Source organism: Silene latifolia, chromosome 2, assembly GCF_048544455.1.
Source record: "Silene latifolia isolate original U9 population chromosome 2, ASM4854445v1, whole genome shotgun sequence".
NCBI classification, from domain to species: domain Eukaryota; kingdom Viridiplantae; phylum Streptophyta; class Magnoliopsida; order Caryophyllales; family Caryophyllaceae; genus Silene; species Silene latifolia.
The window spans coordinates 199,069,882-199,084,518 of NC_133527.1; the positions used below are offsets into that span (position 1 = coordinate 199,069,882).

Here is a 14,637-nt window from a genome sequence, read left to right on the forward strand (position 1 = left end):
AATTTATTTGCCTACTTTAACTGATTAGTTGAACCATTCGTGTGATTTACGGGTATTTTTTTTTTTTCCGGGATTCTGAAATCCTGAAAATTGTGTATTATACACTTCAATTTAAGACGTTCGGGAGGTCTTACTGGGTTCCGTTTTTTGTTCCTTTCGGTTTTTCTACCACGTGTCCCGGGGTCGCCTCAGAAGTTACAATATTAAATTTCAACTCTAAATAACAGGTATTAATACAATGTTCACGATTATACGATTTTCGCCCGAGGTTGATTTATCGCATATCGACACCATCAAACGTTTTCTGTTAATCTTCAAAATTTGTGTGCCTACTTTATCTCACTAGAGGAACCATTCGTGTGGTTTACGGACATTTTTATTCTGGGACTCTGAAATCTCGAAAATTGTATATACACTTTAAGAGTTCAAGTTAAGCTGTTCGGGAGGTCGTACAGGGTTACGTTTTTTGTACCTCTCGATTTTTCTACCACGTGTCCCGGGGTTGCTTCAGAAGTTACCATATTATATTTCAGCCCAAATAACAAGTATTAATACATTGTTTACGATTATCTGATTTATAACAACCCGACCCGCCACCGTCGTAACACAACCCCAATAAGATGGGTGTGCACCTTTGGGCAATTATTTGTCCTTACTTAAGCCCAAAAGTACAATGCCTTGTTACTAAGTGGTGGCTGGAATCATTTATAAACATATCACAAGCTCCATATTTTCCCTATATGGGACAAATTTCCTCTCAATTTCTTGGGGTGTTACATGATTTTCGTCCGAAATTGATTTATCGCATACCGGCACCATCAAACACTCTCTGTTAATCTTCAAAATTTGTGTGCCTACTTTATCTTAGTAGAGGAACCATTGGTGTGATTTACGGGCATTTTTGTTTCGGGATTGTGAAATCTCACAAATTGTGTATTATACACTTCAATTTAAGCCGTTCGGGAGGTCTTATCGGGTTACGTTTTTGTACTCTGAGTTTTCCTACCACGTGTCTCCGGATCGCCTCAGAAGTTACCATATTAAACTTCAACCCCAAATAAAAAGTATTAATACATTGTTCACGATTATCGAATTTATGCCCAAGATTGATTTTTCGCATACCGGCACCATCAAACGTTTTGTGTTCATGTTCAAAATTTGTGTGCCTACTTTATCTGACTAGAGAAACCATTCACGTGATTTACAGGCATTTTTGTTCCGGTACTCTAAAATCCCGAAAATTGTGTATTATACACTTCAATTTAAGCCGTTCGGGAGGTCGTACTAGGTTACGTTTTTGTTTCTCTCGTTTTTTCTACCAACGTGTCTCGGGTTCGCCCCCGAAGTAACCATATTAAATTTTAGCCCCAAATAACAAGTATTAATAAATTGTTCACGATTATCCGATTTTCGCCGAAGATTGATTTATCGCATACTGGCACCACTAAACGTTCTCTGTTAATCTTCAAAATTTGTGTCCCTACTTTTCTTTCTAGAGGAACCATTCGTGTGATTTACGGGCATTTTTGTTCCGGAACTCTGAAATCCAGAAAATTGTGTATTATACACTTCAATTTAATCCGTTCGGAGGTCGTACCGAGTTACGTTTTTGTTTCTTTCGATTTTTGTACCACGTGTCCCGGGGCCGCCTCAGAAGTTACCATATTAAATTTCAGCCACAAATAACAAGTATTAATACATTGTTCACGATTATCCGGATTTTCTCCCGAGAGGTTGATTTATAGCATACCGGCACCATCAAACGTTCTCTGTTAGTCTTCAAAATTTGTGTGCCTGCTTTATCTGACTAGGGGAACCATTCTCGTGATTTACAAGCCTTTTTTTGTTCCGTGACTCTAAAAAACACCAAAAATTGTGTATTATACATTTCAATTTGTAAGCCGTTCAGGAGGTCATACCGAATTACGTTTTTATTCCTCTCAATTTTTCTACCACGTGTCCCGGGCTCGCTTCATAAGTTCCCACATACATCTTGTCTTATAAGCAGAGACTATTAAAAAAATGTATTACTAGTAGTAGTAGTAGTGTATAGGCTTTGCGCCTTTGCCTACGCAAATTCTTATTTCAGACGGCTTTTTTCCCGTTTGAAATAAGACGGATAAAATGTTGCCATTTTTTTAAAAAAAATGTAACCATTTAATCCACAAAATGTTATGACTAGAGGTCACTTTTTTCCCTGAAAATGATGTGAAAAATAATGCTAACATGTTATGAGAAAATAATACTCGTAACAGTTTATTGTAAAATGACGACATGTTGCCCGTCTTATTTAAAACGGGAAACAGCCGTCTGAAGCAAGACACACTGCTTTGCCTAACGGCTGGTAATTGAGTTGATATTTGCTGTAAAAACCCGAAAAGGCGTACAAGTTGCGTGTTTTTCTGCTACTTAGCATATACGAGTTTGTTCGTAAGTAATGGCATTATTTACAAGCATTTACACGAAAAAAAAACCTAGTGATATGTGGTGATAATTCAAAGAGTAAAACCCGAATCATAAGTCTCACCGCATGTTAACTTAACGTCGAAGAGCTTTAACCACACCTTGTAGCTTAACACAATTAAACCCTGTACCTAACAAACCCCACGACTCCACGAGCTGATGACAGACCTACGTTCATGTAGAATCTCAAATAAAGAAGGCAGATGAGTCAAGTCAATCAAGGAAAGGTGAGAAAATCGTCAAAATCCAAGCCAGATGGCGGAAATCGGTCATTGTCCATGTCAGAAACGTCATCTTGAGAAGTTGATGGATTTGGACTTGTTACACCTTGACGCACTGCCTGCAATACGATGAAGGGTCTCATTGAGAAAAAGTTAAATCTAAAGTAAGCTCTAGAACATGATATAAAATATAAATAACACTGTTGGTCACTGCGAATTATGGTGGCATGTTCCATATCAAGGTTTATCACGACTTGTTTATATTTGGAAGCTTGCATCCATCCCCAAGCAAGGTCACCGACTGGGTCGTGACCTTGTTGGGTCACCTTAATGACACCTTAAATTAGGATTAAGGGGTTAATTTTGGTGACCTTCAACTACTCAGGGTCAATTGGTGACCTTGAGTTGAGTTGGTGACCTTGTTGGTGACCCGCTAGGTGGCACACTCCCATTGGCCGGAAACAAAAAAAAGGACAACCGTCAAAATAAAGAGAAGGTGACCTTTGGTTGAGTATGATGACCCGGTAGGTGGCACTCTCTCATTGGTTAAAAAGTGAAAAATAATTGGGTTGGTGACCTAGGTCGTGACCTTCTGTTTGGGAGGATGAAAGTGGGTCAAGATAATTAAGGTGTGATAATGAGGAAAAATATTGGTGACCCGATTAACTCGACCTTCTGCTTGGGGATGGTCAATGCAAAACATAAAGGCAATAAGCTAAAAGGCCTTTCTGTAATGGCATATATGGTTACACTCCTCCTGGACACGAGTTCTGAACAAGATGTAATATGTCTAAGGCCTTGTTTGGATAGCAAAGTAGTACGGACAAGGAGGAGAGGGGATACGGGAAAAGGAAAGGGAGGGAGAGAAGGTGAGGGGGAGTGAAGTATGGGTGTTTGCAGTTTGGATACAATTTCCCTCCAAATCTTTTCCATGTTGCCTTGGAGAAGGGAAAATGGATCCCTCCAAATCCCTCGCCTTCCATTTCCCTCCTACCCCATTAGTTATCCAAACAAGGGATTTTTTATCCCTCCCCCTCCCCTTCCTTTCCCTCCAAAACCCCCCATTCAAACAAGCCCTAAATGGGTAAATATCAAGATGACCTATAAATATGTCATGTTAAGACTAGTGGGCTGCTCTGGAAGGGCAGCCTCTGCAAGAAACTACAGAGTGAGCATCAAACATGCAATGCTCAGTTGCTGGAACCGTAACAACACAAATTCCACCAGAATCTGCTTGTCTAACTTGTAATTATAGGAACCTGGTGGCTAAAGTTAAGGCTGAGAAAAATAACCCAACATCTAAATCCAATTCGGTAGCTAACCGAAAACTTTGATACCTGATCCGAATATTAGTTTGGATCGGATATTCATATCCATAAAATTTCAGATATCGGATAGGATTCAGATACTGGTTTTTAAAAATTTAACATACAATATCCGATATATTTTGGATCAGACATCCAATATACGATCCGAAAAGTGAAGTGTCGGACAACCAACACGCAGCCAAATAACACAGACACTTAAAGAGATGTTTGAAGAGTCATTACCTTAGCTTCTTGAAATTTTCCAATCATGCGCTGGTACTGATGGCGCGCATCTGGAGAGTCAACCATGGATAAGACTCTAGAGACAGCCTCATCAATAGCTACATTAACTTTCTCTTTGCGGAATACCTTGATAATGTCCTCGTCCTCTTCATCATTAACACAATCTACTTCAGGCTTGTATCCTCGCAAGCCGACGCCTTTGCGGCGCCACCGTAATACGGCCTTATCTAGGATACCAACTGCCCAACATATCACCTTGTACTTTTTCCGTACCTGATGGCCTCTGACATGAGCCTGCCAACAGAAAAAGATTATAGCTCTGACAAAAGTGCTGTTCAGAAGTCAATATCCAGAAAAAACCATAATAGCTATCATGAAGAATATAGTTTCTCCAAAAGCAAGCTTCATCAAGACCTGATACAGAACGGATAAACATTGGAGAAAGCTATAACACCACTATCGAGGGCCTCTATTATCCTCATCATCACCACCAATTCACCATCACATTCTTACCACCAAAGAGGCTCCCACATCAAGCTGGTTAAGGGAGAGTCTGACTTATGTAACGAGTTATGAAAACCGAGAAATAACTACTTTCAAGCCTGACAAGTACTCCCCGGGGCTCATTTAATAGACAGCGAGCGAGCAGCAAGCACCTACTAACAGAGGCAGTTCCTAGTTGACCCATAAGTTAAAGCATGATGAGCATTTGGTAACTGGTGAACACTCAAACAATTTGACTTTGTTTATCATATCCACAAGGTAACATACCAATGAGTCTTTCAACTCTATTGGTCATTAAAACAGGTAAGATTAGAAGGGAAGGGTGGGATGGACAGCTCGGGTAGAAAGGGAGAACAAGGAAAAAAAGAAAGACATACCTGTATCTTCACTACTTTTTGGCGCAATGATACAAAGTCCTTTCGACCTTTCCAACCTCGATAGTTTTTCTGAATAGATAAAGCAGCTTTATGGTTATAATGTAAATTGTGAAATGCAAGCTTTGATGCAGCTGAAATCCCCTGAGTGTCATTTAATGCGAAGCCATATTCATCCACACTCGAGCCAGAGGCTTCTCCCTGCTGCCTCTTTCTGAAAGAATGGGCACGAAATGCTGCTTGGATGCGTGCAGCAGCCTGAGCTGCATTTCTAACAGCGGCCAATGTATGCTTTAGTGAAACTTGATCTTCAAGTGAGTTTACACCCTCCTTAGAAATGTTATTTACAGTTAATTCAGCCTCCACATCAGCACTGCCCTTTGAAAGCTCAGTTTCTTCCATTGTAAGGGATGAGAGATGGCTAGTAAGCGCCACTTCTGACAGATAGCCAGCAAGTCCCTTGTGCCCATTTGCTGCTGCAATATAGGCTGCATTTCTACCCGTCGGGTCATTTGCACTGGGATCAGTCACCGCCAAAGCTGATGCTCCTGAAGCAATAAGAGCAGCAACCATTTTTTCCCTGTCACAAAAGTCGGGGATATATTTTCACTGAATGAGGTCAAAATAATCACTCAAGCAGTATGATATGTCAAACACATGAGACATTCTGCAAAGCAATATTAATTTGGAATAAATAGCGTGCTTTTGATAAAAGCTGGATTCTATTTTCACTTTTTCAGGACAAATGAGTGAGAGCAAACTATCTATGGTGCCTTTTCACATAACATGTTTAATGTGCACAAAAAGAGATGTGTACCACCCACTCAAGCACAATCTAATATTTTGGCAAAAATATGTGATTCTTTAACATCCATCCCGAAACACACAGAAAAATAAATGTTTAAAGTCAAGCCGAAAGTAGAAATGCACCTTCCAAATCTAGCAGCCCAGTGAAGAGCAGTCCACCCATTTATGTCACGGAAATTTACACCAACTCCATAATCCAAAAGTGGATTTAAAGCCCACTCATAGCCTAACCCGGAAATCATGTGTATCACTCCCTGTTCTTTTCTAGACAAGAAAGAATCAACTCCTGTGGTGTGTGAAGAAAGCCATTGTTGTAGCTTGTCCTTTATTAGTTGCTGCAATAGCCATTCAAGGGTGGTGGTTGAACTCCCACCACCAACTAAGAGTGCCTCCATGATTTGATCCCATGAATTATCAATACCTTTATCTTTCAAACATAGATCAACTTCCAGTTCATTGTTTCCTCCTCGGTTGATAGGTATATCTGACAAAAGCATCTTTACCAATCTTAAAAGCAACAACATCTCTTCTGTACCTCTACTTGTTTCTTCTTCACGTTTATCACAGTGTTTGCAAGTACTATGTTTCTCGCGGTACTCAAACTCTTTAATCTCACTACATGATTCTCGATTACCAGAAGTAATGCAAAGTGTGACTTTTCCGGATAAATGAGAAGGGGCATGGCAAGTAAAAACACCATCTTGTAGGACTTGTAATGGAACTTCAACATCACCAAACATGCAATGCCACGTACAATCTGAGGGATCACAGAGAAAAGATCCAACAATAATGACCTACACAAAAATCGTGAGTAAGAGCTAAAATTCAACACCTGGTGACCCAGATTTACCAGCAAAAAGAATGAAGGATATATGTCAAATTAGTAAATTACAAACACGACCCAGGCCCCCCAAAGATCGATTTCCTAGCTTCATTTGGCAATCGTGTTATATACCCAAAATGTGGAATTGCCACACAAGTATCAGTTTAGCAAAGATAGGAAACACACCTTTGTAGAATCGTTGGCAAATCCCCATTCCGGAGATAATGTACGAATAGTGAATCTCTGTTCTTTAGCGACTGTTAAGCTTGAATCGATAGCAACAGGCATTCCAATACTTGGATCAAGTAACATCATAGACAATTCTGAGGAGACAGGATACATCTGAGAAGAATATGCCAGAGTACTTAAATCCTCAGGAGCTTCAATCCCTAATCGTTAAAGCAGAAATCAAATGGGTGTAGTTTAAGTAAGCACATTCTCCCTTTTACTGGATCTAGTAATTGAAAGTTGAAACCTGGGTCAAAGAAGTGTACATTTCTCACCAGTATTTGCTCCAACACACTGAGCTTGATAGTTTTCTCGCTTAGCTGGCCTTTCAACAGCAGATGCGATATTTCCCTGATATAGAATTATACTTTGTTCAAGTTAAACTAAATAAGGTAGACCAAAAAGTCAAGTTCTATTAATTGACATCCATTAGCATATTAGTGACTTTCATGTGTTCCATTACTGTGGAGGAAAACAGAAACAACAGACCTCGGAGACGATTTAAGATATATGCTTCAAAACTGCATGGTTGAGATGGCACACAGAGAGATAAAATTCTATGAAATGCTTTGGGGATGCGGGGAATAACCTAAGATGAGTGAGCTGGAGTTAGCTACATGAAAATGCAATCACGTTCCAAAAATTACACCTAGAGTCATTCGTTGTAGGATATGTAAAACAAATTTGTCATCATGTAAAACCACAATCATTTTGATGGTGATGCTATTGTCAACACGTCAATCGGCCCCATATATGTTCAGTTCTCGATCAAAGAATCAATCATCAAATACCATAGTCTTGAGGTTGCTTCACAACCAGTAGGATTATTACCCCTTAAAGAGATCTGTTTTCATTGTCAATTAATATAAGAGTTTAATTCAAGCAATGATCCATCTGTCACATACTCACATGCCTTAAATTATAGATCCCCGCCCCTAAGGAAAGCTTCTCATTTACCGTCTTATTGAAAGAATCAATGCAAGATGTAAGACAGGTAAAATACACGCGGGAAAGAAATGTAAGAAACTTAATGTTTGTATTGAAAGTGTTACCATAATAAGTAAACTCACACTTGAATTCATGACGTATGCTCTCTTTCCATCTAGGCCGCCCAGCTGCAGCTGCTGGGAATCTTTGGGTAAACCAAAGACATCGTCCCATGCTATGTTGCAACCTAAACGAGCAATGAAACTTGAGGGACAGTTTTCTAAGGAATACTCAAATATTAATGAGGGACAAATTTTCTAAGCTACTCTATTTCTCCTTTTATCATATGCCATGTTGATGTACTACTACTACTGCCACCCCATTAAAAAGACATGCTATCACGATCTAATCACGATCTGAAATATAATTCTAAAATAAATAAATAAACGAATATTTCCGAATTCAAATGAGTCCATGGGAGTAGCAAGAATACCAAGCAGGGAAAGGTAAGAACGATGATACACGGTAGGTCAAATTTTCTAATAGTAGCTAACACAGGCCAAATAAGTCAATAACGTGACAGATCCTTGTTGACACTCGACATATCTAGCCATCCTTTAGGCTGATTAATTATTAAAATTTCTGGTTTGAGCAACTGGCCCCAAGGCTCTATATAGTGGAGACGCCCGAGCCAAAACAAAATAAGCCTAAATATCTAAACCACTGTCCTGTGGATGACGACATGATGTTAAGAGAAAAAAGTTGAATGTCTCCAGCGTAAAGTGGAGCTTATCCACATATGAATGTTCAAGTCAGTATGCCTAGAGAGTGCTTTTTTGGCTTTTGGAGATCTGATGTTGTATATATGGAAGCAAGGAATGACCATTTTAACCGAGTTGGAATTGCAAAAACACAATGTGTACAACTTCATGGAAACAGCGTCAAAACCGCTAGAAAATGGACTGAAGTATTCAAGGTATGCACATGAGATATGGTAATTACGATTTGATGAAGTTCTAAAACAAGAAAGATGGTAATCATGTTATTTTTAGTATGCTCTATGCTAGAAGTTTGATGGGTAAAAAAACAAAGACTAATAAATCTGAAACCGTGCAACACAAAGATCAACACAGAAAGGTTGTAAATCTTATATTATTAAGGAGATTGGTTGAGATTCAATGAATGTTTAAACGAATCAATAGTAGTACTCAAACAAATAAAGTGTGGTTTCTTTTTTAGTTCATGTGTTGAGAGCTCCACACTTAAAGGTGGGGATTAGTTTTTGGATGAATGACCTCTTGGCAAGTTTGTCACGAGTGCACGAGTGAGGACAAAGATATGTGGGAACTATTCACAGACATGCAAGCTATTATAGGTATCTATTTCTGGTCCAAAAGGGGCAAAAGTGTTATAAAGGTGCAATGAAGGGGTATACCATGAGGAAATAAATACCATTTAGAATGACACCCAACCAACTGGTTAAAGCACAAATAAGCTAGATATATTTAAAGGCAAAGGCTTCATGAAGACCTCAAGGCCACCGTTTATACTTGTCAACAACTTCATAGGCCATAATTTCATTAGCTCTTTGTAAATTGTTAGTTAGATTTCTTAAGGGTTCTTTTCGATCTAGTTATAAAACTAGCTCTAGTGCATTTCAAACCTAAACACCTAGCATAGCTAAATTAGGTTGTTTATGGGAAAGCCCATCACACTTTTTTCTCTAGTAGATATTTCGGAACTTTTTATCAAGATCAAACCCTAGAAATGACATGCTACTGCAAACTAAAAAACTATGATGACCAGAAATTTAACCTGGGTCAGGTTGTGACAATGAACCATTTGAATGAGATGCTCCAGGGTAACTATTGTAATCATCCAGAATACAATACTTATCTTCATTTCCATCCAGATCATCAGGCGGTACATACTCTTTCAAGCTGTCATCATCCAAGCTCAATTGCATCTCTAGTCTCCGAAGTGCCTGACTAACCTCAGACTCTGACATCATACTTGAATTTTGAGCTACATTTGACCCATTTAAGTAGTCAAACCCTTTCGCCATAGTTGCATTTGAGCTCACTTCTAGTGAACCTGGACTTAAGTGATTTTGATAAGACTCGCTCAATGAGGATGATCCAGGATTTTGCACAGTAAATGAACTAGTGCTCTGGCTTAATGTGACAGATGGCCCTGGTGATGGATCTGCAATGGATCCAGGACTGAGTTTTCCCTGTTAAAATACATACAATTACTGTATATGTATACTTTAAGCATGTATATCAAATTTAACAAATTGGAAGTTTTAATAATTCTGGTTCATGGCTGAGGATCGTTAGGTTCATTATGTTCAATATGACACAAGAACAACAACAAAGACTTGTCCAAAAATGTTTCGGCGTCTGCTAACATGAATCATTATTCAGGACCGTTTAGGCATGAATCCAACAACGGCGGTGAAAAAAGTGTTTAAAAGTATGATAAAACAAGTAAATGAAATACTATAAAATTAAATGAAACAAGTCAAAATAAATACAGTAAGATTTAGCATCAAAACAGCCAAGAACCACTGTTGTGAAGCACCAGTTAAACTACCCCAATAACACTGAATACAATAACAGAGAACATAGCATGTAAAAAAAAAAAAAGAACACGATAGTCTGAAGTGATTTCCAGAATGAATAGAAATAAAATATCAACGAGCACCCACAAAACCTTGGTACGAGTTGAACAGGTTACCTCAGAGGTCTCTCTGTAATGAACAAGGACAATATGTTCATAAGCCCTACAAAAGGTAGCATCACAGATCAGAAGCAACAATGTAAAAACACACTACCATCCTTTTAACTCACATATTGAAGCAAGGAGATAACTAACTAATTTCTCTCGAGATTAAAAATAAAATATTATTTGACACAAATTAAGGTGAAAGGAAGCTGCCAAGCTGGGTCACTGACTTATATTCTTGAAAATAATAACAGAAACACATGCTACTGTGTCTGAAAACAGGCTGTAAAATCAGAGAACTGAGATTTGAATGAACTCACGGATCCAGCATCCAATAGCTTCGTCTTTGAAAACTCGGGTTATCCTCTCCATGTGCATAGTAGCAATTTATAGCCTCTGCAATTCCAACCTAGACACAAAGCAACCGACATTTAAGTGTCTAGATTCCAAATAGCAACTGCGTGAATCTGGTTCGTTCTTAAGGAAAATGTTATGGCCTCTCATCAATCATCTACACGACTACTTTCAACAGGAAAAAATGATAGTATGTGACTAACGTACTACTGACAGAATAAGGACAGAAGCATCTTTGGACCCAACAGATGAATTCTCCAAACTCATTATCAGGGTGCATATCTTACTTTTGGACCAAATCAGCTGAACTGAATGTGGGCCGAGAGATTTTGTTTCACCTACATTACTTTTCTATTAACAGTTGACTCAAAGATTCACCCCAAATAGAGTTCCAATAGCTGTTTCCAACATATAAGAAAGAGCTCTACAACGGTTTGGACACACTAGTACCAAAAAAATGTTTTTTTTTTTTCCATTTGGATAGGTAAGCAATCAAAGGAAACCTTTAGACGTTCATGTGCTTCCCCGACAGTTCTACCATCCTTCTTTTTCCGCCAATTATGACCATCTTTTCGAAAAAAGCGCAGAACCCTTTTGTTGAAAAGAAATAAAGACCCACCTGCCCGGAAAAGATTCCAGTAAGCGACATGAAGAAATAAAATGATGGGTAAAAAAGAAAGAAAGAATAGTGAAAAGAGAAGTAACCGGGTGGCCTTAGAGGAGCCTCGGGGGTAATCTGATAATTTTGATGATTCTGCAAAATGAAAAGGACTTCGGCAGGTTTCAACCAGCGTCTCTGAGCTTCTAGTAGGAGTTGATTGATATCGAATCCTGAACAAGTCAACCCAACAAGTATTCATGAAATTACAGATTATTTAATTTGTCATCCTGCAGAACTACAACTCGTCATCAAGTAATAAAAGTGATTGAGTGTAAGCAGGCGACTAGAGAACCAAAACCCCCCGTGGTTGAGTGTAAGCAGGCGACTAGAGAAGCAAGCAAAACCCCCCGTGGTTGAGTCTATAATAGTAATCTCGTATGGCCAAATCAATAAAGGGTGAGGAAGATAACTTAAACGTTGCGCAAATCTGAATCACCCCTATTTGTGATCATTGTTCCGCCAAAATTCAAGCATAATACCAAATCATTAGTCTTCAATCGTATGAAAACCTCTATTCCGTCTTAATCAAAGAACGTGCTTAATTGAATTAATTAATGATCAAAAATCAAGAAAATATAGTAATTGACAACTATAAAACCCAGAAAAAAAAAAAAGAAGGGAGAGAGAAAATGTTACCAGACTGCATAACGGTTGACTTTAAGATGATAAATTAATTCATGGACCGTAAAATGAATTATTAGTAATTACTAGTCCGTAATAATAAAGTTGAATCCAGGAAGAAGATGTATTGCTGTGTGTGTTGAGGACTGAAATTGGGAACGTAGGTGGGGGAGAAAGGACAGAGAGAAATTGATGACAAGTAGAGAGCAGCAGTGTATTTGTTTTTATTATGAGTCAACAGCAGCAGTGAAATAAAGAAACGTGTGTAAAACATGTTATAATATTAACTTAATTTACTCAGACGTCGGCCTCCATCCTCAAACGCCCCACCAAACGCATGTGTCATGTCTCATGTCTCCATCTCCCACCTAAACCTAGTCGCGCTCTCTTGTTACGCTCATAAATTATGACACATAAAAATTTATCCATTTTATCATAAAAAGTACTTCCTCCACGTTTTAATATTTTTCCTATTTCTCCATTATATGTGAATAGTATTATAATAAAATACTGAGGAATATAAAAATGTGGAGTAAGTAATTATTTTTACATTAGATAATCATGTACCTATTTCATCTCTGACAACTTTATTATACATCACAAATGAGAATTTTCTACACCACTTTCTTTGTTTTATAGGTCTAACTACTCCCTTACGACGTAACTGATTATGCTCTTATCCTAAAAAGTTGTCCGAGCGTGTGCTATCATCTGTACATCATCATATCATATCATATATATATTATATTAAAGCAGAAACCATCTGCCACATGTCATCGGCAGATGGCTTCTGTCACGTGTCAATTTTGTATCATTTACACATTACTAAATAAATTGCTAATTATTAATCTCATTACAAAATTATTATAAAATATAAATTACTAATATAATCACCTAAATCAAGTCCTGTAATTTTGGTGCCTTACCGTAAAAAAGGCAACATTATTAAATTATGCTAATCAATATTTCCGAGATTTGATATCTAAAAAAACTGTTTCCTAAACAATAATAAAAAAAGAAAGATTTTCTATACAATATAAAAAACTTCCATGTTAATCTGTTATCTTTATTTAAGTCAATCAAGCAATTATGTAAGGTGAAATCAATCACAACAAAATCATATTAGTATTATCCAAAAATACAATTGCAATATATTTTGAATAATTCAATTGCCTATACACGTTTAGCAAATTAATTTCCAATCCGTTATGGAAAATTTTGAATATTTGGAAAAAATCATGTACGGCTAATATAATGCATTTGGGTTACATTATATAGGCATGAATGAAATCAACCCAAAATCTCGCTATATATACACATAATTTCTCTATTTTTATAGGATCTGTTAAAAATAACTTCTATACATGCCATGAAGTTGTGTTTTAGGTTTTGTTCATGTATAAAGTTACGGTTTTACCGCATAATTGATAAACGATGGCTATGGTCTCATAAGAACTAATTTGTTGTTTTTTGGAGGATAATGAAGTGTACATGAGAATGCTTGAAGGATATCAAGGATTATACCTCCAAAATGTGCAATTTAAATTTATAAAAAGGGGAATTTGAGAATGCTTAGGGGGTGTTTGGTTCACCCAATATAGGTATGAGGTATGAGTTTGGAATGAACCAAACTCATACCATGTGTTTGTTTGACAAAAATGAAGGTTTCATACTCATATCTCAAACCCATGAGGTATGGGTTTCTCATACACAGGGAGGAGGGTGGGTATGAAATTGATACACAGGTATCAAATTAGAAATATTAAAAAGTGATAAAAACAATTGTAAAAAAAATCTTTTTATATATTTATTTGATTAAATTTTCTCTACATGATTTAATAGTATAAAAATTATTATTAAAAATATTGTATTTTGAAGATTTTTTTAGCTTTGATTGATTTCTAACCCCATAACCCCAAAACTGAACCAAACACAAGGTATGGGGTATCAAGTTCCAACCCGATACTACCCAGGTATGATTTCCGATTCTAAACCTATACCCACGCCCCACGCGTGAACCAAAACACCCCCTTAGATATATTAGGGTCTTTGATTGGATTGTAAATATGTTGAAGAAGCGGGATTGATAAGAAAAAGACTATGGAAAAAAAGGTTGACCAAGTTGATTAGCTGAGTAAGGTCAAAAGTGTTTGAAGGAAAATGAATACGCTTGTATATAAAATGAAATATAAAACAAAAGTAACGAAGGGTTAACGGATTTGGGGGTTGAGTTCCTTAACCGGAAAATTTAATAGTATAGGTCCTTAACTGGAATAAAAGAGATAGTCTAAATTAATGTGTGTCATTTAACGAAACAATCGGAAGACAATATTTCATTACCTTGAAAACATCTTACTTTATTCTGATAATGGGTTTC

General features: G+C 37.5%; 1 protein-coding gene across 2 annotated transcripts; it reads right to left on the minus strand.

The window, feature by feature from the left end:
* Positions 1-2,329: 2,329 nt before the first annotated feature.
* LOC141644408 (calmodulin-binding transcription activator 4) lies at positions 2,330-12,525 on the minus strand. Of its 2 annotated transcripts, none has more exons than XM_074453937.1 (13): positions 12,276-12,525; positions 11,684-11,809; positions 11,482-11,597; positions 10,945-11,033; positions 10,637-10,682; positions 9,713-10,130; positions 8,041-8,144; positions 7,246-7,321; positions 6,929-7,131; positions 6,043-6,713; positions 5,116-5,692; positions 4,235-4,528; positions 2,330-2,803 (listed from the first exon to the last, which is right to left on the minus strand). In XM_074453937.1, exons 1-13 carry the CDS (start codon positions 12,283-12,285, stop codon positions 2,681-2,683), a joined length of 2,853 nt encoding a protein of 950 aa, XP_074310038.1. In that variant the 5' UTR covers positions 12,286-12,525; the 3' UTR covers positions 2,330-2,680. The 2 variants fall into 2 exon arrangements, with proteins under 2 accessions (XP_074310038.1, XP_074310037.1); XM_074453936.1 differs by having other exon boundaries at positions 7,237-7,321; positions 12,276-12,508.
* Positions 12,526-14,637: the final 2,112 nt, after the last annotated feature.

Coding starts and splice junctions, on each gene's coding strand:
- LOC141644408 (XM_074453936.1), bottom strand. Junction 10,683..10,944: donor AGCTATTGGATGCTGGATCC/GTGAGTTCATTC, acceptor TACCTTTTGTAG/GGCTTATGAACATATTGTCC. Junction 6,714..6,928: donor TTGCCAACGATTCTACAAAG/GTGTGTTTCCTA, acceptor ATTTTTGTGTAG/GTCATTATTGTTGGATCTTT.